Here is a 26,305-nt window from a genome sequence, read left to right as displayed (position 1 = left end):
ACCACAGCAAAATGGCGGCAGCGGGGAAAAAGCAGGACAGCTCTGGGTGGGCCACCCACCATGCTGCATTCAGGTCGAACGGAAATATTGTTTATTCAACCACTTTTATGTACTCCCATGCTGTGTGCCACTTTTCACACAATTCTGAGGAAAATACTGTGCTTTTTAGTTTATGTAGACCATCTACGAAATGATACAAAAGTAATTGTTGCAGCAACAATATAATATATACGATCACCGTTACCTTGATAACATAGGTACATTTAGCTGACAAAACTGCATCCGCCCGCTCCACTATGTTGAATGCAAGAGTTTAAGAATAAACTATCATCACTGACTGCGTTGAGTGATAGTTCACTTAAATTAACAATATATGAACTATTACGAGAGCGAGACCGTCTTAATTCCACTCACGATGCAATACATAATATTCCCACAAGGGTGCAGTGTGAATTCCTTTTTCATGTGGCTGATGTGCTTGAATGCCGCCTCCATGTTAAGCCATGAACGCACCATTAGGCCAATTTCCTTTATAATGCGAAAAGAAGGCGATGAGGGGTACATCCCAAGTCACTTAATTGCATCCCCGTTTCCCTCACTTGGGTCCTTTCCTTGCGTCTCAGGGTACATCCCAAGTCTCTTAATTGCATCCCCGTTTCCCTCACTTGGCTCCTTTCCTTGCGTCTTAGTCCCTCCCACCAGGGATGCATGGAGAGATGCAAGGAAACCATGCGAGGAGAGCGGAAACGAGGAAATATATTTTAAGAGACATGAGACGTCCTTTCCTCAGTTGCGTCACGTAAAGTGACGTCTGTTTCTGATGACGGAGGATCAGCTGATCACAGCTGGATCAGCTGTCAGTCGGCTTTAACAGCTGGAGAGACTTTTGAGAATTAAGTTTGTGTCTGTTCACATGATCACTGTACTTAATAATAGCAACTAATAATACTAATAACTAATAAAGACACACAGTAATCATCACTGTAGAGGTGTTGTCTCTCTGTAGCCTGTTAACAAACTGTGTCTCTGTTCTGTTTATAAGCGCAGGATCGATTTCTACCGGCGGAATGCGATCGTCTCATTTATTAATTATTTGCGTCTGTACGTTTTGAAATTGTGACTGGGACGTCATTATTAAATAACCCAGAATATGATTATTGTTTCTCTTAAATTGTATAACTCATCAAACACTCAGGAATGATCAGCATCACGTGACTGAATAAAATAATGATAAATAATGTAAAAAGTGTTTCGTCTCTCCAGCTCTCTCTGACTTTAATTGTTTCCATAATAAAGGTTATTGAGGGAAATATCAGATCATGAAAACACAAATCTTTCTAATAAATGAAGAAAGTTATTTGTGGTCCTTTTGTTGTTCGGACTACAATGAACATATATTTAAACCAGACGGTGAATCAGAAAACTAATCAAATATGAATCTTGAGTTTATTTTGTGATCTGTCAGTCAGTCCGATCGGCTGCATTGTCCAATCACATAACTGATGAACAATGAGGGGGCGTGTTGGCCGTCAAAACACTTCCTGGAAGTCTGTTCTCGTGGTTTCTCGCTCATGGCTCCTCGGAGATCCCTCCTCACTCCTCGATCCTCACTCCTTCGAGCTAAATAAGAGATTTGGGACGGCCGTCAATATGGCGGCGCAGAACAACTTCCGGTTCAAGTGAGGATCGAGGAGCGAGGAAATGACAATTAAGAGACTTGGGATGTACCCTTAGTCCCACCCACCAGGGATGTGTTGCCCACCCGTCAGTGTCTGATGACGGGCGCACCAAAGAACAGTAGCAGACACCTTGAATAGCGTTTTTAACAAAATGTTTTATTCGCGCCTGTTCGCTATGCTACGGTACACGGTTCTTGCTGTTCTTCTTCACCGCTTCTTTACAAAAAGGACCAGAATACCATGCGCAGACAACCCCCTAGTGGTGAGATGGCGACACTTGCTGGCCGTTTGAACTATAACACACCTTAAAATATAACATTAGTTAGTCGAAAAATCCATTTATCTCACACTCTCCCCAACTTGAACAAATGTCGTCTCGACATTTAACTACACTGGTAACCTTTTGTGTACATACATAGAGTGGTATTACAATGATTGGGCAGCACGTTCTTTAACATAAAGGGTATGACATTTTTTTCTTTAGCACCATAACCACTGTGCACTGTGATCATGACTGCCCCTGACATCGTTTCAAACGGTAAGAGTCTCTTTCTCAGTCAATGAACTGTACCAATTTATTTCCACTACCAAGGCCGCCAGTAGCTGTTCACGGCTATTTCTCTGGTGGACACTGTTCTCTGTGTGAAATTAGGCTGACCAAGTTTGTCGTATGTCAGTGTCTGTGGTCGTCTCCTTTCTCTTTTGGGATATCCTGCTATCTGTTCGGTTTCCTCCAGCATCTCAATGTCAGAGTCCACACTTTCTCCTGGATTCCCAATGTCATCCTTGTTGTCTATAACATCCAGTTCTGCCCTGTCCGTAGCTGGGTTGTCATCCTGTTCCTCATGAGCTCCATGGAGCGAGTGGTGTCCGTCTGACACGTCAGATGTGTCCTGGGGATAGAATTCCGGTGCTGTCGGATTGAGTGCAAGCGAATCTTCCTGTTCTGTGGATGACCAAGAGAGTACTCCTGTTGGAAACTCTTCATCTGATTCTTCATCAGTGTCTGTTTGCTGGATGTGCTGTGTTCTGAGTTCCTGACTGATTCCATTATTGTTTCTTGTCCTTACTTGCTCTGTGCTTTGGAGTGTTTTTGGTGTTGTGTTTTCAGCTACAGGCAGGAAGTCACATGGCAACAATAGATTTCTGTGGAGGACTTTTGTCCTACTTTTCCCACTCTCAGATTCGACCTCAAACACAGGACTGTCATCCCCTTTACGTCCTCTGATGATGTAGACATCATTCTCCCAGTATGAGCGGAGCTTTCCCGGCCCTCCTCTCTCTGTTGTATTCCTCACTAGGACTCGGCTGCCCACTTGTAAATCCGGACCATAGATTCTTTTGTCATATTGTTTTTTTCCTCTGTCGGCTGACCTGCCTGCATGTTTAGATGCTATCTCATAGGCCTCTGTCATCCTCTTTCTCCATTTCTCCACATAGGCCTGATATGAGCCTGGCTGGTCCTCCCTTTCGATTCCAAAAAGGATGTCCACTGGAAGCCGGGGTGTCCTGCCAAATAACAAGAAGAATGGAGAGTAGCCTGTTGCATCGCTCGAGGTGCAATTGTAAGCATGCAGGACTTTAGGAAGATAGCTTTTCCAGTCAGTTTTCTGTTCCTCTGTCAGTGTTCTTAAAATGGAGAGAAGTGTTCTGTTGAATCTTTCAGTCTGTCCGTTCCCTTGTGGTGTGTGATCCCTTGATACCACAGAGTTCTTTTAGACGGTGCAGTAACTGGTTCTCAAATTCCCTGCCCATGTCATGATGGATTTTTCCAGGAAACCCAAATTTCATAGCAAAATCGTTAAATAGTTTGTCAGCCACAGTTTTTGCTGATTTGTTGGTAGTTGCGTAGGCTTGGGCAAAGCGTGTATAATGGTCTATAACCACCAGAATATATTCATACCCCCCTTTAGACTTTTCCAGGTGTAGGAAGTCCACTGAGACTAACTCATATGGGTGAGTGGTTTTGATACTCATCATCGGAGCTCGTGTTGTTCGGTTTGGTTTCCTCTTCTTGAGGCATTCACACACATTTGTCACGAAGTGCTCCACGTCACGCTGCATTTTTTGCCAAAAGAAACGGTCTCTGATCAGATTAACTGTCCTTTCTGTGCCCAAGTGACCCATCTCCTTGTGAAGCTCTTTCAGAACGAGAGGATGGTAGATCTTGGGGAGTACTAGCTGACATCTAGACTGACTCCTCCTATGCAAAATTCCATCTGCCTTGATCTCCAGTTTACTCCATTCCCTAACCAGGTTTCTCAGCTCAGGGCTTTCCTTCCTTAGGACATTGGGACTCGGCCTTTCATTTTTCATTTTGTAGACCAATACTTTGCCTATAACCGGGTCTTTTTGTTGTGCATCTCGTATTTTGTCTTTGGATATTGGCTGTACTGTGCTGACCAACCTGTCTGTATCTGCCTGTTCTTGAAGTGTACTGAATGAGACTGAGTTCAACAACGGTGCTGGCTCCTCCTGCTGCACCAGAATACCCTGCTTAGTGGCACTCACTGTTTCCTGACTGACTGACTCTGTGCACTGACTTATGTACCTCTCAAAATACATAGGCATTCTAGACAAGCCATCTGCATCCGCATTTGCTTTACCTGGTCTGTACTTTATAGTAAAATTGAAATCCGCTAACTCGGCTACCCATCTCTGCCCTGTGGCATTTAACTTTGCAGTTGACAGTATGTATGTGAGCGGTCAGTATGTCAGTATACACAACAAAGGAAGGAGTATGGAACAGATAGTCCCTAAAGCGCTCACAAATAGCCCACTTTAGTGCCAGAAACTCTAATTTACCAGAATGCAGATGATAATTTTTTTCTGGAGGGGTAAGAGTTCTGGAGCCATAGGCTATTACCTTCAGCTTGCCTTCCCTCTGCTGGTACAACACCGCTCCGAGGCCCTCTTGTGATGCATCAGTGTGGAGGACGAATGGTTGGTTGAAGTCAGGGTAACTGAGTACTGGTGGGCTGGACAGCTTATCGACTAGCTGGCACACTACTTGGCAATGTTCCTCAGTCCATGTCACATGTGTCCCACTAGGCAACTGTCCGTTTCCCTCTTTTCTGTGTTGTTTTTCTTTTGAGGACTTTGGTATTAGGAGGAGGATCTGTGCCACTTGGAGGGGCTGCTAACAGGTCATACAATGGCTTAGCCAGGCGTGAAAAGTCCTGTATGTAAGATCTGTAGTAGGAGAGAAACCCTAGCAACTGTCTTACCTCTCCAACGGTAGTAGGACGTTTCTCCTTTAAGGCCTGCACCGGGGCTATTTCTGCAGGATCCATTGTGTATCCCTCCTTAGACACGATCTTCCCCAGAAATCTTACATTGTGTCTGAATAGTTCACATTTCTTTGCTGTGAGCTTGATGCCGTGTTGTTGGTACCGCCTCAGAACCATCTGTATGTGGTTGACATGATCCTGAAAAGATTTACTGTGGACTAGATTATCATCTAGATATGGCTGGCAGATCTCATCCCGTAGTCCCCATAGACACTCCTCCATACTCCTTTGAAATTCAGCCGGTGCTGAACTCAATCCAAATGGGATTCGTATCCACTGGTACAAGCCCCATGGAGTTATAAAGGCTGTGAGAGGCTGGCTCTCTTCATCTAGAAACCCTTGGTGGTATGCCTTGCCCTGATCTAACACTGAAAACCAGGAACTCCCACTGAGACTATCTAGCATATCCTGTATCCTTGGGATGGGATGTCTGTCTGGCACTGACTTACGATTTAGTTCTCTGTAATCGCAGCATAATCTCAAGCTACCATCTTTTTTTTCTGACACAGACAATTGGTGAGGAGTAGGGTGACTTTGATTTTGTGATCCAGCCCCTGTTGATGAGGTCTTGCAGGTACTCCTTCACTTCCTGGTGAACCGGTTTTGGAACACTGATAATTCTTTTGGACAGGAGTCTGATCCTTTAAGGTGATGTGCATTTTCAGTGTTGGAATACAGCCAACATCCATATCATCTTTTGAAAAGGCATTACACTCCTCTCTCAGCATTCTTTTTGCAATAGCCTGCTGCTCGCTGGTCAGGTGATCCAGTGCTAGAGGTGGGTCCCATGCTTTGCTGTCACTCTGGGTTGGACATGGTGTGTCAGTGTTGACTCCGCCAAACTCATCAGGTGGTGTGTTTCCTGTGTCTGTGCTGCTTGTCCCTCCATGACGGGCTGCACTGCTGCTGGGTAAACTGCCTTCACCATTTCAATGTGCCCTAAGTTTGTGCGTGGGCTCAGTGCGACACTGTGTTTAGTGCTGTTAACTATAGGGACTGGAATAGTGGTACAATTCCCCTTTCGCTTGGTGAATAGCACTTCCTGTATATGTACCCCTTCTGGCAGACTGGTTTTTGTGTCAGGGCAAAACAACATCACTGTGTCTTCGTCAGTCTGTGTGTGCGAGCGGCACCTCACTGTGGTTGATTCTCCAGGAAGGAGGACTATTCTATGCTTGCCCGTTTTCACGATCACTTCCTCATTATCTGACTGGTAGGTGTGCATTAATTGTATGAAGGTCTCAGCAGCACTGGAGTCAATGCCAAAGGCCCCACTAACTATTTGTGCAACACAGTCATCTGTTGTCACTCCCAGCTGTTTTATTTGGGTATTTATCATTTCCTCTATCACATTGAAGCCTATGATGGGATCCTCAGCTACCTTCGGGTTGCTGGACACAAGCACTGGTACCAACATACTGTGATTCGAATCCTCAGAGTTCAGTTTGAACTCTACCGGTATCCACCCAATAAATGGTATTTCGGTCTGATTGGCTGCAACCCCATTTAGTGGATCTGGTCCAATAAGTTCATCAATCTGACGAATTATGCTGTGAGGGAGGTGTTTACCTCTCCAGGCATCATTTATCACTGTTGCCTGTGCCCCCGTGTCCCAGAGTGCTGTCACAGGTATGTTGTCAAAGCTACATTTCACCATATTCCGTCTTCCTATCAGTTTAATCAGTCTCCTTTTCTGTTTGGCTGAGAGGTAGTTCACCTTACACATATCTGGTAATTTGTGTTTTCTCTCTTCCTCCTCAGTTACCCTTTTCTCGACTTGACTTATTGCCACACAGAGAGGCTTGTGCTTTTCCCAGTGGTTTCTCTGACATTCTTTTGAGCAGTATAATGTGACTGAACACCCCTTACATTTTTGTAGTATTTTTACCTGGTCCTCCTCTTGTAGGCAGTTCTGGCAACATCGGGACTGTGATGGTTTTTGTTGGGTTACTGTGGGTCCCTCGACAGCAACCCTCTCCTGTTTCCCTGAGACTGGTAAGGAGCCCTGCACCCACGAGACACATGTCCAGCCTGGCCACACTTGAAGCAGTGGTTGCAGCTTTCTCCTTCACCTTTGTCCTGGCAGGTCCTGCAGCCTCTCTTCCGAGCCCCTCTCTCTCCCATTGTCTGTCTCCTGTTTGTCTATGTACTCATGGAAGCCAATACCATCTTTTTCATCTCTGCCATTTCAGTTTTCAGTTCCCTCACGATTGAATGGATCTCAGTCTCTGATGTGTGGCTGGTTGTCGGAGGCTTTTCTTTCTGGTCTCGGCTGTTCCTCCCAGCCTGTGCAGTTGGGTCTGGAGAAGAGCTATGTTGGCTGCTCGCTGCCTCACCTGAAACACTAGCATGTAGCTCATTTACACGGGCTGACTTGACAGTGGATTTCTTGAGTTTGTTGAGTCTCTCTGTCTCAAGACTTGCTGCCTCATTTACTCTTTCAATGAGCATCTCATCACTGACTGTTGGGTCGTCCAGGAAAGGCTTTATCTGGAATTTAATGTTATCACTCAACAGCCCTGTGCCCACGGACCTCAAGAATTTCTTACTTATCAAATCAGGGCTATATTGCTCCTCCGACTCATTTTCTTTTGATGCAAATAGCAACCTGTCTTTGAGTTCTATCGCCCTGAACAGGAAGTTTTGAGCTGATTCCTTCGGTTCCTGAACTATGCTAATGAGTCTCTGGTACAGGTCTGATGTATCTTCCTCATTATAGTGCCCCTTTAGAATAGTCTTAAGCTTTGAGAGAGTCAGATCAGTTTTTATTTCAAGCATATCCCGCAGTTTCAGCCCTGGGCTAATGGCTTTTATGACTGCTTCAATGATATCTGATTCACCATGACCTCTCCGAAGTCCTCGTCCGGAGGACAAATTGTCATATACCAACCTCGTACACCAGATAGACTCTATCTGGTGTACGAGGTTGGTATATGACAATTTGTCGCGCTGTCCTCCCTCGCCAATTTGCCCACTTATACGGAACTCTCTTCGAATGGTTACTTCAGGAATTTTGGATTGTTGAGGGGACTGGATAAGCTCATTCACAGTGGGGTCGGTTATATGCAGTTTATTACTGAGAGCTTTAATTTCCTCCTCTTGGAGCTTACGGGACAGTTATTGGGACTTCTGCAGCTCTACGTACTTCCCCTTTATCTCTCGTAAGCGGAGAAGTTCCTGCTCTGTTTCCTCACCACTCCCGTCAACCATTGCTCCCATGAAGGCTAAAAGATCTTGGATAATCTGACATGCTTCATCCCCACCTCATCCTGTTCAATAGCATCCAGTTTATTCTCCACTAGTTTAACAAGTGTTCGTCGACTCCTATCAATTATGGTCTCGTCATCTTCCTCAATACAGTTTAATGTGTGCAGACTTGTACTACCTGATCCCAGTGTAGTTTGGTCAGAATTGAGCTGGCTCTGTCCAGAAGCGCCTCAAGTTCCATGATGACACTGCTGTTAGCTAACTGTTGTTCTAAGTTCGTCTTGGGAGAAAGATCTTCCTCTCACTGCTGGAGATTCTGCTCGAAGACACCTTTCTCCTGACTGGCTCGCCAAGATATGTTGCCCACCCGTCAGTGTCTGATGACGGGCGCACCAAAGAACGGTAGCAGACACCTTGAATAGCGTTTTTAATAAAATGTTTTATTCGCGCCTGTTCGCTATGCTACGGTACACGGTTCTTGCTGTTCTTCTTCACCGCTTCTTTACAAAAAGGACCAGAATACCATGCGCAGACAACCCCCTAATGGTGAGATGGCGACACCTGCTGGCCGTTTGAACTATAACACACCTTAAAATATAACATTAGTTAGTCCAAAAATCCATTTATCTCACAGATGCATAGAGGTAAACCATACGAGGAGAGAGGAAACGAGGAAATGTGTTTTAAGAGACATGAGACGTCCTTTCCTCAGTTGCGTCACGTGAAGCGACGTCTGTTTCTGATGATGGAGGATCAGAAACAGGATCAGCTGTCAGTTGGCGAGGATCAAGGAGCGAGGAAATGACAATTAAGAGACTTGGGATGTACCCATAGAAATAATTATAATTATAATATCCTCAATCAAAGTCGTACTCGTTACAGTGAAAAGACTCCCACACACCGTCTTGCATACTGCTGGTATTCATTTTATAAACAGTTTTCTTCAGTTATTTCATTAGAGATGTGCTTCACTCCGACACACCTGTCACATAAATGTTTTATGTATTTAAAGTCTGTAGTTGAAATATTTGAATAACATTATTTTGAAAAGTAATAACCGGAAGTGCGTTAGTTTGACAGCGGTTCTGTTGTACAGAGTTTGACACCACAGTCTTATCAGTTGCCTGGCTGCCTGTTACTCCGCCGCCTGTTGATAGTCAATCGCCGTTGTATCTGCCACCGTTCGAATGCAAACTAAGTAACTTTAAATCAGCTTTACAACAAAACGGACAACGTTCGGAGTGAAATACAAACTGCTTTCTACCGTTAGTTGTTGCACGCCTCAATGGACACTGTTCAGGTAGGTGAGTTAGCTGAATACCCAGGTTGACATGAGTTAGCGTTAGCATGTCGCTAGCAGGGGTTGGCTAACAAGGGCAGGGCCAGTTAGCCGCAAGGAGACAAACGGGTAACAATAGCTGTTTGGGTCCTAATGTGAACGCTAGTTAGTTTACACCTGGCTAACTGTATTTTAGCACTTTATGTGTCATTGTACGTCTTTTTACACACCTTGTTTGTCATCCTCAGAAGTTGAAGGCTGGATTTTCTCTGGACCTGGGACCATTGAAAGAACCTCTTGGATTTATTCGTGTCTTAGAATGGGTAAGCAAAGTCAAAGTATTTAAACGTATCCAAACCCCGTTAACGTTACACGGTGTTGGGCCAACGTATCCAACGTTACTCCGCATTCCTCTCATATGATCCTCGTGATATTGATCTGTCCTAGTAACGTTAGTCTATTCTACTCATTCCATGGAGCGTTACCAGACCTAAAGGGTCTGCTGTGTTGCTTGCAAGATGTTCTGTTACAGAGATTAAAGCGTAAAAGGCTGAGAAACGTGTTCATTAACTTCACCAGGTTCCTCTGGCTCTGCTTTGTTCATTTGTAACTTTGGAGTCTTGGACTTTGACCTGGTTCAGAGTCAAATGATGCCACCGATTGTGGATTAACAATGCATGTAGCTCCTGATTTCCAAATCTTTACCCAAATGAGGATGTCAACGGTCTGTTAAAGCTTTGCACTCTTTCAGCAGTACACTTTATTAGGAATAGCAATGGACTGGAATAAACTGGAAGCTGAAACAATTACTAAGAAATATCCCGATATTGTGACGTCTGTATTGAAATAGTCCAGCTAAGATAATAGTTGTTACATCATTTGCATGAAATCACACTTAAGTGGTGTTGATGCTATGAAAAAGTGAAAGTAGAGGTCTGAATCGGAGCTCCTGTGAACCAGGACTATATGTGGCTGTTGTGAGAATCAAATAGCTTGTGTATATGTGTGCTGCTGCTCAAGCTCTTCATATCACGACCCTGTGAGTCTGAGGTTGACTTCATAATGAGTCATTTGAATGCACCTTATACTAAATATAGAAAGCAGCTTAGGAACACCCTCTCTAATGTGACTGCTAATACTCGTAGTGCTCTGTGTTTCTGGTTGACGCAGACTACTGTGCTAACTTCTCCGTTACAGCAGGCCGAGCTGTGTGTATTTAAGGCGTGTGTTTGTGGAGCAGCCAGGTCCTGTTGCTAATCAACATTTACAGCAGGTATTATCTGCCGCTGTGCTCGAGAGTTTCACTCAATGAGCCTGGCTTCTATTCCACTATCAAAGTTTACACACCTAGTTAATACATTCAATATCAAACACATTTACGTGTATTATTTTCTTAGTTTTGCAGGTTGTTGTTGGTTTTTCCATGGGCAAGAATAATTAAAAGTCAGGTGATTGGAAAAATTGTGAATAAGTCAACAGTTTAGCAGAAATATAAAAAACATTTTATTTGAAGGTATAGCTTAAAGTGAGGGCACACTGTTCTTTTGCAAATAGGGTAATAATCATTTCAAAATAAAAGCCATTCCAATGAGTACAGTAGGACCAGAGAGTCTGTCTGTGTGGTTAATGCTTTTACTGTTTGCCGTTGTTTACTCCCCCAAATAAGTTTAGCTAACCAGGGGGGTTTGTCTACAACCTATATGATCACAAAACTGCGTGTGGTGCTATTTTGCTCTGTTCACTGACATGTTTGACTTGACACAGCAGGAACGGCACAGGTTTAATTAATAACATTAACGATGGCTCAGCTCCATTCAGTGTCCCAGTAAGCTACTCCAGTGAGACCTCATTAATAGAATTAAATACACCTGTGCCTTTCCTTCTATGACATGTCTCTCATGAAAAAGGTCTATTAACTAGTACAAGGTTATTATCCATAAAATGATAGAACTAGCAAAGTAAGTTACTGCTGATGACACTTAATTGTTTTTTGCTTGCATATGCATTTACTGTTGGAGAGCAATGTTGGGGTCTATATTTTTAAAATGGAAAAAGAATGTTGGAGGAGAACCAGTTCGGCAGTACTACGTTTTTGTTGAAGCTGACGAGGTGCCGGTGTCTCACCGGACAGGGCTCACTACCCAGGAAAGGGACACACGATACTTGATGCAGGAACTACATCTCCATTTGGTTTTTGTTTTTACATGCATGCGGACATGTTTCTACCCTTTCCTATAATTTGTCATCAACATGCAAAGCACATTTGTTTGTAGGAAGAACAACCATAGTTTTATGCTCAAGAAACTGTACTGAACTCACTGAAAAAATACTAACTTCTCTCTCAAAAATAGAGTCAAGATCCAATGACCTTGGGAGCAAAGACTTCTTGTGCCAAATAACAATTTGCAACTTTTTTTTTTTACTGTCCTATTCAAATGAATGAGAGGGCTGCTTTTTCATGCCCAGTTAATGTTGGTCTGTACAAGGTCTAAATACGGGGCAGCAGGGTATGGTTTGAAAATTCCTGGACCCCCCCTACAGTCAGCTCAACGCCAATATTTCTATCACGTTTAGGCTACTTGTATCACTCGGCTGGTCCAAAATTGCATCCACAGCTTGGCAGATAGGGACGATGTGTTATGATTGTGTAATCAGCCTGATCAATACTTGTCAATACGCCTATTATGTTTACTCTGTACTTACCAGTTAGAGACTGTGGCTAAGTGGAGAGCAGGGTCGTCCTTCATTCAGAGGATCGGCGGTTCGATCCCCTCCGCTTGTCGCATTTCGATGTGTCCTTGAGCAAGACACTTAACCCCCAAATTGCTCCCGTAGCTGTGTCTAAGGTATATGAATGTGATAGAATCTGATAGACAGGTGTCACTTAGCCCTTAACCCTGCCGTCAGTGTGTGAATGGGTGAATGTTGACAAGTAGTGTGAAAGCACTTTGAGTGGTCGGAAAGACTAGAAAAGCTCTATACAAGTACAGTCCATTTACCAGTTAGCAATAGCCATAGTAAAACCAAACTCTATAGGCTTTAAATGTCCCTCTGGAAAACTGAAACAGGTTTACTATTGACTATTTACCAACAAAATCTCCATTTGTTATTTTGCCAATTTTCTTCTCTGGTTTCTTTGTGGTTTCTGTTTCCCTGTATGCGCCAAACATTTCTAGAGTCAGAATCTTGTGAAGGAATAGATACTGTCAATGTCAAAGGTCGACAGTTTGGTGGCTCTGCTTTTTGAGTTTGAGGATCTTTGCCCGTTTAAAGTGATAGTTTGGATTATTTGAAGTGTGGTTGTGATTGGGATACATATTCTACAGTAGATGGCGGTCGGCAAGCCCCCAGTTTGGAGAAACAGACGAGAGTAGCAACACAATCTCAACACAATCCCCTCATCAAAGTGATCGGTAGGGTTATCACTCTAGGCATGACACTACCGTCATCAACCTGATTACAAGCAACGATGAGACTTCACATAGAGAGGAAATCAACAATCCTTCAGAGTGATGCTCAGAGAACAACCTACTGCTCAATGTCAGTAAAACCAAGGAGCTGATCGTTGAATTCCCTGGGAATCAGCATCACAAACAACCTGACATGCTCATCACACATCTCCATCCTGGTAAAGAAAGCTCATAAACAGGTGTATTTCTTAAGAAATAAATTCCTGTACCGAGTACTTGTTACTTTTACAGAGGAGCAATAGAAAGCATCCTGACTGGAAACATTAAAAACTGTGTACGACTCAGGACAGGAAAGTGATTAAAACCGCCAAGAACATCATTGCTACACATTACATCTAGCATCAGTGCTATTGGTGACAAGAGGTGCCTGCAAAGAGTCCAAAAGATATTAAAAGACAAAACCCACCCAACCACAACCTGTTCTCTCTGCTACCGCCGTGCAAGAGATACAGAAGTATCAGCTGCCGTACCACCAGACTTCAGAACAGCTTCTTTACTCTGGCTGTGAGACTTCATCAGAATCCTCCATCTTTCAACAAATAGTTTAGTTTTTAGTTTTTTTGTGTATTTTCTTCTGTAGCAAAATGGGACTCCAAACTGCATTTGATAATGCAAACCTGTTGTACAATAAATGAACCGTGTAACTTTGTGAAGCAATGTACTGCTGTGGACAAGGGCAGCAGCAAAACCTATGTTAGACATATAAAAAATCAGTATTGGTTTAAGAGTATACTATACTTCGTATATTTCCCGACATGGAACTGAACTAAAAGTGAAACTTCTATACTGTCTCTGTCAATTGAGTCTTGTGGCTTTAAAGAGAGCATAGTAAGTTTGATTTTTAGTTAATTTCCCTGTTGAAATGGGCTGTTTTATTGCAAGATTATGCGGTAAAATATTGTAAATATAACGTACAATTAAACTGACATTGACTTTCCTGCAGCCCCTGTCCACAGCAGTACATTGCTTTGCTCCGTTTCTCTAAACATCTACTGTAGACTATGGACTAGTAGCTTATATAACCCTACTTCAAAACACCTGAACTATTTCTCTTTAAGACAGGCACTGAGCTTTCAAATCAGATTTTCACATCTGCAGTCATTGTTCGGAGTTTTTAAACTTTGCCACTTCCAATCTCTCCACTCATTTACCCAGCAAGTTCAATTTGTTCAATCTCAAGGCTGAAATAGACTTGTTGTTATTCTAGTACTGCCTGCCTCCCTTCTACTGTAATGCTCTTGGACGATGTTTGTAAATGATACTACTGAATACTGATACTACTCAAATATGCCACAGCCTGTAAACATGGACGTTGGCCAGTAACGATAGTGTTTCACAGTGTCTGACGGAGGGTGGTCATCACTAAGGGAGGTGGTGGTTTGGCCATTGTTTTTGGGTCACTATTGCTTTATGTTCTTAACACTAACCCTAACCCACATACAAGTTCATGTACTGTATTTCCAAAGGCACCACTTTAAGTCTTGTGTTTACCAATCGTGCTCATTCTTTTCTTGGAAATGAGTCATTCAGCATGAAAAAAAGCATACAGAATGACTTATCGAGTAAAGAAATCTCAGGCAGCCCTAATAAAATGTCACATTGCTAGTGTCAGAACCTTGTGACTGGCTGCTATCTCGTATGTGTCCTGCCACTCCCTGACCAGGAGAGGTAGTTACGCAATGCTTGGGTGGGAGGCCGGGTGGAATACTGGACTCTGGAACTCCCCACCCTGTCTGCTGGGTTTATTTGGGGTGCTGTCAGATTGGCCTGGGTGGGTCAAACAGGGCTGAGATGAAAGCTGAGAAATGTTGTGGGGATCCAGAGACACCTGAAAGATGAAACCCATTCCTGAAAATCCTGAGTGGGTGTGAAGCTTTCTAAATACTGCACTCCAGTCCTCTCTGTGTGTTCCTGTTGTTTATCCTGCTGTCTCTGCTCCACCACTGCAGGCTGTCCACCTCGGTGCTTTGGCCCATTGTATACAAATGTTATGTAGCTGAAAAGGATCCTGATGATTTGGGAATGTGCTTTGGTAGATGTGGGTGTAAATGAACAAAGGACATTATTCTTGAGAGGAAGTTCTGAAGCAAGAGTCACATAGCCTAATCAGACGCCTTTTATTGGTGGAAGGATGTCCGTGGAGGGGGGAGAGGTTTGCCCTTAAACACAGTGTTCCTAGCTACTGTAGTGCTTATTCACATATATGTTACGAGACCACAACACCATTTGTTTATTAGAAAGCAGCAGTATTCTTGTGACCATATCATCAAATTGTCACTGTCATATAAACCATGAACCTCCAATATGGTAATTAAGTTGGTGTTGAGGTAATTTTCCAACTCTTTTGGCTGATTAAGAAACGCTTTGTATAAAACCACATATGCATTGTCATCGACACATTGTGGGACATTGCAGCACAAGATGTTTGAGGTCGACTAATTAATCCGTTTGGCCGATGGGGCACTCCAGCCTTAAATGCATGGCAGATTTACATTATGCTTTAGATATTTATTATTTAGATACTTTAAGATATTTTTTTCAGAAAGCAATTCTCCACTTCAAAAGTAAACCTTTGTTCTTTGCAAAATATCAGCTCTCTGTTCACCATACAAGACAGGCAGACAGAGAGGAAAATAAGTAATTCAACTGTCAATATAATTGACCAATCTCTTCCAAATAATCCAGCCATGTAGCTATCCGTTCAGCAAATCATTTTGAACACTTTATGATCGTCCTTACTTCAGGAATATGCATCAACAGCAATGGTTTGAGTGGCATTTAACAATGCAACGGGACAGGAAACCACAGCAAATCGCTCATTAATAAATAAAACATATTCCAATGATGTAATCCACCAATGATCCAATTCAGAGTGACAAATACGCATGTAGTATGCAGAAGTAGTCGTCAGCAGTAAAGAGATTCATACACGATAGATGTCGCGGTCATGAGGAGGTAAAATCACTCCCACCATGGTTATATTATGGTTGCTTCGATGTTCATATTTATGTATTAATAAAGTTTGATGTTCCGTTCCAGAATTGTATTTTTATTTATTACTTTGCTGAGGCTTAACTATGTTTAGAAAGCTAAGTAAATAAAAGCGTTTCCCATAAATATTCCATCCCAATGAAACAGATACAGTCTGCATAGGGAGGAGGTCAAGGATGGATGGGTCAACAAAACATCTTCCAGCCTAGCCCAATTTCCAGTGTGGGTTGCTCAAGAGAGGCTGTTCCAACTGTGTCAAACCTTGCTGCTTACTTCATCGCCCGTGTGAGAAATTAGACTGCTTTGCTCAGGAATTGAAACTCCTGACTGCAGTTTGTGCCACACAGCAGTGGATTGTCTGGCAAAACCCTGGTGTGGTATCCCAGTGATTCTGCACAGTCAGTCCCTGGTGAGGGTTAGAGGAAACGGTCTGGGTTCCTCTCTGCTTCCATTCTTCCTGCTGGGGTCTGCTCTCTGTCAGCGGAGTGGAACATGTCAGCTTGTTGTTCTTGCTTTCTGCTGACATTCATTCTCCTGCAGTAACAACCCCCCAACGTCAGCGTTGTCTTCTCAGTGCTGCATTAGAATTATCATTCACCTGACACACACAGGAAAAAAGGAAAGTTTCTACCACAATAAGAATCTTCTGAAATGATTCAGTGTTTTTTTGTGGTTCTTTTAAGCATCTTCAATAAGCAAACCTAGTTCATTTGTATGGTTCCTTTCACTCACAGCAGCAAATTCAAGTACTTTATGTAAGGCCAAGAAATGCATTCAAATTTAAAAAAATGTCAATTCTAGTAGAAGAAATATCTCACTGAATTACAGTTTTAGGCAGTTGTAGTAGCAATAAATTGCTCCAAATTGAATAAAGTTGTAGTCAACGGGACACGTTTGATTCGGTCCCCTAAAGATATGAGAGACCTGCCATGGTTTCAATGTGCTCCAGTTCCTTACCCTTTCTGTGGTTTATTGTTTCCTTCTGTAGACATACATCTTTAAAAACTGCTCCCAAATATATAATTCCATATTCTGACCGATACAGATCTCTGCAGCTCCTTTAGGGTTATCTTTGTTGCCTCTCTGATTAATGTCCTCCTCTGGTCCGTGAGTTTTGTAATAATGGATTTGATGATGCTCCTTTAGATCATGTGACACTTGGTTTGCACACAGGTGGACTTAATTTAACTAATTGTGTGACTCCTGAAAGTAATTGGTAGCACCAGATCTTATTGAGGGCTCTATAGCAAAAGAGGTAAATACGTATGCACACATCACTTTTCACTTTTTTTACTTGCTTTTCTTTTATTCCACCTCGCAAATTTTTATTTACATCAAATCCAAATGTAAATCCATTTTAATGGCAGGTTGTAATGCAGCGAATTATGAAAAACACCAAGGGAGTGAATACTTTTGCAAGGCTCTGTATGTATGAGAAGTGGCATAGCTACAATATGTGTTTATGCATGTCGAGATCATCCTGAATAACAGGTACGTGTGTGTACTTTCTTCAGAATGCCCCTGCTTATGTCCATGATATAGCACGAAATGTCCAATAAATCAGACAGTTGTAATGATGGTGATCCAGTTTCTGAAATGATTAGTTATTGAATCAGGAGGAAATAATTTAGTTTCAATACATTCATTCTTTTCAATGGATGAAGAAAAAGAATCACCAGCCTATCCTTTAAAGAATACCAGTATAGTATTCACTTTCAGTCTATCTACTGTATACGATGGACTTTTGTGAAAGCTAGACTGGTTGAAGCTCATTGTGTGGTCGTTCAGCTTCATAAAGATTTCAGCTTCATAAGCAACAGGGAGGGAGCTTCCTGTGTGGGGAAGGGAGTTGTTTCAGAATGCATCTGTTGCCTCTGGGTATGCTTCTGAGAAGGGAGAAGGCGTCATTCTATCAACTTTATATTGACTTGAATGTAGGAGCTGACCTCTGATCCCTAAAGGTTTAAAAGTTTCTGTCTTTACAGATATGTGGACTTTATTATAAATGGATATCACTGGATGTCAAACTGGTCTGTGTGTCTGGTCCACCACCAGCAGTGTTTCACAGTGTCAGGTGGAGGATTGTTATTCATTTACTTTCATTTGAAACTTTTATTAAGATTGTATGAATGTATATGAATTTTTCTTCATTAAAGCAGCAAAATCAGGTTTGATTTCTTGTGAAAACCAAAAGCCTGATGGCTTGAGACTGCAGTCCATCTAACAAACATTTAAAACCTCTTACCCTCACATCTTTGTCTGCCTCTACAGGTCTTCACCATCTTTGCCTTTGCCACCACTGGAGGTTACCTTGGGACAACCCACTTAACAGTCAAATGTCCAGGAGACAATCTGCCTGTACAGCCTGTGTTTGGCTACCCGTTCAGGTACTGTAGGAGACTAGAGCGCTCCCATCCAGATTGTTTCAGTAACACCTCCTCTTTCAGTTATCAAAGCACCCAGCTGTGGAACACTGCCATCATCTGGTGGAAAGAAGTGTTCTTCCACTCTGTCTCTGCAGGTTAAATCACCATCCTCCCCTGTTTCTCCTTTAGCTGGCTTTTTTTGTCTCGATATATCTGAATACACACTACTTAAGTTGCACTGACATTTCAGTGTGTTTATGTTGTCACTGCAGAAGTCCTCCAACATCAGTCTTAATGCTGCTGGTAACCAGTGGGAACAGCTATTGCTGGGCAGCTGCATTGAGATCCACTTTCAAAAAGGACTGGGTCATGCAGTTGGGATCAATATCACAATAGAAATATCTCTCAAATAGTAACATATCAGCAATGCATGTTCAGTGCAATAAACTGTGTTCTATGATATGCATAAAATTCTTAGAGAAAACAATCAGTCACTCTTGTTAGTTTCTACAGCTTGCTCGTAAATGATAAATTTGAACAACACACTTTTGTTGAAGGATGTCATGATACGACCATATCATTTGTCACAAGACATCCTGCATGAGCAATCAGCAGAAACGGAACATCTGTGCTGCTGCTATTAAGACGAGACTAAGAGGGTATTTAAGGACTGCTGCACTCTCATTAAACAGTAACGGTGCATTTGTTCTTACTTACTAAAGGACTGCACTGAGGTCAAATTCTAAATGTGACATCTGGGGAGAGCAGGGGTAGAATCTGCGACACTGACACATGAAGGCAGTGAGGTCAAACAGGGCCGTGGTGAGCTCTTGTTGCTATCCTTACAGTATTTAAGCAGCAAATGATTAAAAATCCATTCTTAAGTTACTCTGAAATAGATTTCTGTTCAGCACCATAACATTAGACCAGAGATCGTTCCTTTCTGTTCCCTCGGTGGCAGCCTGCTTTATATTTCTTTCTGACATTGATTGCGCTGAGTATGTCCAGTCCAGTGCAATTTGATCAAAGCAGCCAGTAATACGCATTATGCAGGCTGCTATTTATTTACCTAGAACTAAGTCAATAACGTATGCATTTCTTGGAGGACTAACACTCCCTTGTAGTCCAAAGTGTCCTCTCACTAACCAATACCGTATATTGGTTTTTATAGTTTTAGTTTTACTTCTCATTATCGTGTAGTGCAGTGTGATTAATGTCACTTCTACAATTGGACAAGGGATCCCTCTTACCCAACACACTTTTTAATATCATGGTAAATGGTAATAGTTGTCGGAAGACAATGTCCCAATCAATGTCTTTATGATGACGCTGATCTCAGCTCAAGAGTTTAAAGCTCTGTTTAAATTGTGCACGCAGCCTTTGTAACACAAAAGAAAGTCTGGCTTAACCCTTTCATGTTCTCCCTTCTTGCCTTCCTTGGATAGAACAGTAACCCAGGTGAGGACTTGTTTTCTCTGAAATCACACAACTAGAGCGTAAAGAGGAGTCATCAGAGCGACTGCTGAAAGCTCCTTCTCCCTCTCTCCTCCCTGCAGGTTGCCAGCATACCCGTATAAGATACCATCGTGCAACAGCACTCTATCCAATGACACCTTCCTGCAGGGTGACTTCTCGTCCTCAGCAGAGTTCTTTGTGTGCGTCGGCGTGTTTGGGTTCCTTTATTGCACCGCCACACTGATCCTGTATCTTGGCTACCAGAACGTCTACCGCCAGACCAGCCGTGGTCCCATCATAGTGAGTACACGTCCTGTGGTCGTCAGTGAGCTGTCTACTTGCCTACTAACCCCATCCACACACACCAGCCTGAGGTATGAGCAGAAAAGGGGCCATTCAGACCAATATCTGCCTTGTGTCAGAACACTGTGGTGGAGGAGGCATGTTATTAAAGGCTGCAGTGAGACATGAAATACAATCTAATCTCCAGTTTTTTTTATTTGAAGGCTTCTCAAATGCAAGACAGATGATAGATATACCGGATTTTATCAGGGCAGCAGTATTTTGTCTTAAGTGACTATTGCAAGGTTAACAGTAGAAATATGGCACTCAATTTACAAACTAATCTACCTGGATTGTGGGCTTGAACATATCCGATTGGCTAACACAGTGCTTAGCTGAATGATGGTGTTAAAACTAAACCCGGGTCAACTGCGATGATGACCTATAGAAGACCTATAGCCTGATCGCAGCCTAAGGCCATGTCCACACTACTACGTTTCCATTTCCAAGGTCCACCTCTTGCTCTAACGTTACGGCTGTCAGATTGAGCAGTGTCGAGCTCTTCCATGCAATGTATGTTAGCAAGCATCCTCCGGTTTGTGCTTATGGTGAGAAAAACAATGTCAAATAAAAATAGTATCCCAAATAGATAATTAAAAGCGCAGGAGCAATGCTAGTGACACAATAAACAGAAAATAACTCCTAAAAAGTATGAAGCATTTTTTTGTCCTAGAATAGAGAGTGTACTCATTTTATGTAGAAGATAAGGTTACCTTCAACAGGAAGTATGGACTTTCTGAATATTCTATGTGATATTGATGTGTGTGTGTGTTTGCTGTGTTCTCCCTGCCAGGACCTGTTGATGACTGCTGCCTTTGCCTTCCTGTGGCTTGTGTCGTCCTCGGCCTGGGGCAAAGGCCTGACTGATGTCAAATGGGCCACTAACCCAGTGCAACTAGCCATGACCGAGTCATGCAAGGGCATCTGTGAGGCCGGAGAGTTCCCTTCCATGGGCCGCCTCAATGCCTCTGTGGTAAGTCACGGTAAAGTAGTGCAGCTGCTACAGAACCTATTTCTTCCTTCTGAAGAAACTCCAAATTCTCAGAGTGAGAGGAAACTGTCTTTTAGAAAACTTTTCTAACTCATCCTGTCTGCTCCAGGATTTAAACTGGATATGCATCTCTGGACATTCCAGCCGATCTTTTGACAACAAGATTTTCAAAAAATAGAACAGTTTACACCATTGTGGGACAGATTTTGTCCTGGACGTATTCACTCCATCCACACAGCTGCACAAAACAAGAAAACTGAGCTTTACATTGAAAAAATGGGTTTTTAAACATAAAACTTTATTATATTCATTAATTGTCTTTTAAAATACAATGCAAATTGGTGGCTTCTTGATTTAGACTGTCTTGTTATATCACACGTAATTTCATCAATCATAGTTCAGTACCTCAACATGTATGCAGAATGGCCAGTTTTACAAAGAGAATTGCTTTGGCTACATCATCATGGCCATTTACAAAAGCAATGAATATAAAACATATGATAACCTGCTGGTGTAACGTGTTTGAAAAAGTAGATGACATGAAGATAATTGTTTAATTTTAGTAATAAATGTCATTTTAAACCTTCAGCTCGGAGCTTTACGTGAATCTGAAAGTAATGCTGCAGTAAAAGTACTAATACCACATGGAAAATAATCCTAAAGTAAACGTATTGATTGTGCAGTAAAGTGTTTTTCTATTACATCTGATGTGTCTGGATTAATATTCCTGCTGCATTAATATGTATGTTACATTGTAACTCCTTTATATCTTTTTGGATGGTTTAATCTACATCAATGCATCATATTCTATAAGACCGTCATGTGTTTGTAGAGTCTCTGTCCTGTGAGAACCACGTATCTCTAAAAAGAAAAACGGCCTGTTTTCAGCTTTGTGATAATGTATTTTCCAGCTGATCAAAGAAGCTTTGATTTATTTAGCTGAAGATATAGGAGGATTTTCTCAACACATGAAGGAAACACTTCATCCTACAGTTTATTATAAACATTCAACATCAACAAATAAAGACAAACTTCATCCTGCATTTTTCACTAACATTCAACATCGACACATAAAGGAACACTTCAACCTTCAGTTTATCACAAACATTCAACATTGACACATAAAGGAACACTTCAACCTTCAGTTTATCACAAACATTCAACATCAACACATAAAGGACCACTTAATCCTTCAGTTTATCTTCAACATCAACACATAAAGGACCACTTCATCCTTCAGTTTATCACCAACATTCAACATCAACACAAAGGACCACTTCATCCTTCAGTTTATCACCAACATTCAACATCAACACATAAAGGAACACTTCAACCTTCAGTTTATCACAAACATTCAACATTGACACATAAAGGAACACTTCAACCTTCAGTTTATCACAAACATTCAACATCAACACATAAAGGACCACTTAATCCTTCAGTTTATCTTCAACATCAACACATAAAGGACCACTTCATCCTTCAGTTTATCACCAACATTCAACATCAACACATAAAGGACCACTTCATCCTTCAGTTTATCACCAACATTCAACATCAACACATAACGGAACACTTCAACCTTCAGTTTATCACAAACATTCAACATCGACACATAAAGGAACACTTCAACCTTCAGTTTATCACAAACATTCAACATCAACACATAAAGGACCACTTCATCCTTCAGTTTATCACCAACATTCAACATCAACACATAAAGGACCACTTCATCCTTCAGTTTATCACCAACATTCAACATCAACACATAAAGGAACACTTCATCCTTCAGTTTATCACCAACATTCAACATCAACACATAAAGGAACACTTCATCCTTCAGTTTATCACAAACATTCAACATCAACACATAAAGGAAACACTTCATCCTTCAGTTTATCACCAACATCAACATCAACACATAAAGGAACACTTCATCCTTCAGTTTATCACCAACATTCAACATCAACACATAAAGGAACACTTCATCCTTCAGTTTATCACAAACATTCAACATCAACACATAAAGGAAACACTTCATCCTTCAGTTTATCACCAACATTCAACATCAACACATAAAGGAACACTTCATCCTTCAGTTTATCACAAACATTCAACATCAACACATAAAGGACCACTTCATCCTTCAGCTTATCACAAACATTCAACATCAACACATAAAGGACCACTTCATCCTTCAGTTTATCACCAACATCAACACATAAACTGAAGGATGAAGTGTGCCTTTATCACCAACATCTGGAGAGACGTGGTTTTACCTGGACAGGAAGGAGAAAACTGTCATCTGAAAAGTAACTAAAGCTATCAGACAAATGTAGTGGAGTGAAAAGTACAATATTTACCTCTGATGTAGTGGAGGAGAAGTAGAAATATACAATTTTATTTCTCCTGCATTGAATTGTGCAGATCTGTCAGCCTTTTTAATAAGTTGAAAAAGCAATATTTTATTTCATTTAATTGCTGTATTAAACTCCCACTGAAACATAGGGGCATTCTTTTTATTAGAAGAACATCTGTTCCATGGTTAGAGTGGGATACTCGGCACCACTACTTTGTCCGTTAACGGTGGTGGTGGTGTAGTATCACTATGGCTGATGGTAGATTATTATTGTACATGAGTGCTCTGGTGGCAGAGTACAGCCAGTGCCATCTAGTGTTTCAAATAGAAACCAACATTCCCTTCCATTGCTGGGATTGTTCCACAGTTTGCTTCAGCAGTGTACAGTTAACTATAACATTTCAAATGAAAGTGTAGGAGTTGATGTACAGGTCAAACCTATTCAAGCCTTCTTTAACATCACCAGTATTGAAACCTCAGTGTGTTTTCTAGTGTTACCAGCAGCAGCTATGCTAATGTGTGCAGAGGAACCCTTCAGAGCTTATGGCGCGACTGAACTGGAACACACAACATCATGAATAAGTAAAGTACTCATTAGGGCTTGGTTGTGTGGAGAAAATCCAATCCCACCATATTTTTTACCAAATACCTCTGTCAATATGACAACAAAATTGGTGCTTTTTCAAAATATTTCCACAATGATGGTTTTGATAAATAATCATTGGTGATCACTTTACTGTAAAACGGCATTTAAAACCAGGAAAAGACAACACTTATGCCATATTACGATAGTCCAACTCCAGACGATATCTAGTCTCGTATCACAATATAGATATGATCTCAATATACCATCTCTTCCACACGGTACACATCATTTGTTTGTAACTTATCATCTCATCTGCTTTCCGGTCTTTCTACAGATATTTGGCTTTTTGAACTTGATACTGTGGGCCAGTAATTGCTGGTTTATTTACAAGGAGACTCCTTTCCACAAGGACCCCAACCCACCGGCCACCATGGAGGAAGAAGGAGCCCCCGGGCCCTAGCCACATCACCGAGGGTCCTCAAGCATCGCCCTGTGCCCACAGCAAGAACCGCTTTGTGCACAACACTGGTTTCTGATGTTAACCTGCAGAAATAGAAACAGAGTGAAGGCTATTGTCCTAAATACTCCCCTATACCTCCCAATACTTGTCAGAGCTATTTTACAGTTACTGGTCTTTAGCTCAAGTTAACTTGGTCCCCACTGACAATGAGCAACCATAAGTTCTTTATGTTTTTCTCCTAAATCTGTCATCGCTGTTTGTATTTAGTGTTCAGAACAGCAGGCCTGCAGTGCATTAGCTTCCACATTAGCTTCCACATTAGCTTCCACATTAGCTTCCACATTAGCTTCCACATTAGCACACTGTCCTCCTTTTTATTTCCGCCCTTCAGGGAGGCACTTAATGATGAAGCTCTGATGTAAAAACCCAGAGTCTCTACTGGTCTTCAGACGGGGGGGAAACCAAATGATTTAGAAGCCGAGAGCAAACAGCCCTCACGGTCAATAAAAGCAAGTGTTGCTATGAGAAACAAAATCCATCTTTTTAGGTGGGAGCAAATGCACACCAGGTGTTCTGAGCAGGAGTCCTCCTTCTGTTATGTAATCCTGCGCTTTTTTTTTTCTTTCTTCTCCATAATAGCTGAGCCATGCTGTATAATGTGACTAAGGCATTTGTTCTCTTCTTTTCTGAGCTCTGCCGCCGAGGCACCAGGCCATCTAAAGGTTCAATTAACCACCGCACCGTTTCCCCTCTAGGGTTCTAATCTACTGACACTTAAATATACTTAATAGCCCCATGGGTGTTTCCGTTTCTACAAACTTTAGTTTTCTTGTGCTTAAAAAGAATACACACTAAGTAAAAAGGAAAAAAACCACACTACGATATACTGTACTTTAAATGGGAAAGCAGAGACTTGTCTTTCAAAACTGTAATTTGGGCTGATGCTTCAGGTTGGCTGTGACAGTGTTTATCTTCAGCCTGTATCCACACGTTTACTCAAGTAGCTGTTGTACTTCAGACATCCGGCCCAACCATGTTTAGTTCCTGTTTGAGCCAAATGTTACATCTACACTACTCCTCAACACTATGTCTCATTTGAATGAAAGGTGACATTATTTATATACAGTTCATATGTATTTTTTATCCACTAATTGGTCCGTTTCATATTTTAAAAACCAATGTTGGGTTTATGTTTGTATTTCCCAATGGAAACGTGTCAATGTGCAGCATCTCCTTGATTCTTTTTTTTTTTTGTATTTCAGGTTTTCTGTTAGATGTGTTGTACCACTGAGTAGCCTCAGGCTTAATCGTGTGATGATAAATAGTTCAAGTAACAAAAGATTGATGTAATGTTGCTGTATTTCTTAATGACTGCTGCCCATGGCTGTGCTCTTCATGTAGCTTCACAGCCAGCTCCATACATTAGAAGGTGTTGTACTGAACTCCTACAGTCACTCTTTGTCAGCACATTGATTATTTGCATTGCACTAAGAGGGATCTAATGATCTCTAAGAAGTAACAGTTTTGAGTTCTTTGCCCACCTATGCAGCTGTTCTATTTCACCGCTGTGGCCTCTGTAGGGAATAAACAAGGCAAAGTTTGAGTCACTAACTAAAGTAGTTTATTTCCAACATATCAAAATCAGACACATATTTCTTAAGATGCTTTATCAATTTTAAAAGATAAAGCATAGTTAAATTAGAGCACAGTAAAATGTGGTATGTTTATGTAATTCATTTTTGAAATTGGACTTGATGTATTCGATGCCTTTTCTGTTCAAAAGGAAACTGGTTTAACTGTATTGACAAGTATAAAACATGAGAGCTGTAA

At 41.7% G+C, this 26,305-nt stretch overlaps 1 protein-coding gene across 1 annotated transcript; it reads left to right on the top strand.

Moving 5' to 3' along the window:
* The first annotated feature begins 9,292 nt into the window (after positions 1–9,292).
* sypl2a (synaptophysin-like 2a) lies at positions 9,293–26,305 on the top strand. The gene is made up of 6 exons (XM_079184393.1): positions 9,293–9,476; positions 9,704–9,778; positions 18,188–18,303; positions 19,839–20,037; positions 20,873–21,052; positions 24,350–26,305. The coding sequence occupies exons 1-6, from the start codon at positions 9,462–9,464 to the stop codon at positions 24,473–24,475; spliced, it is 711 nt and encodes a 236-aa protein (XP_079040519.1). The 5' UTR covers positions 9,293–9,461; the 3' UTR covers positions 24,476–26,305.

Source organism: Pholis gunnellus, assembly GCF_910591455.1.
Source record: "Pholis gunnellus genome assembly, chromosome: 3".
In the NCBI taxonomy this organism is placed as follows: Eukaryota; Metazoa; Chordata; class Actinopteri; order Perciformes; family Pholidae; genus Pholis; species Pholis gunnellus.
The sequence above is the reverse complement of the archived record's forward strand: the minus strand, read 5'-3'. Positions and strand labels throughout refer to the sequence as shown.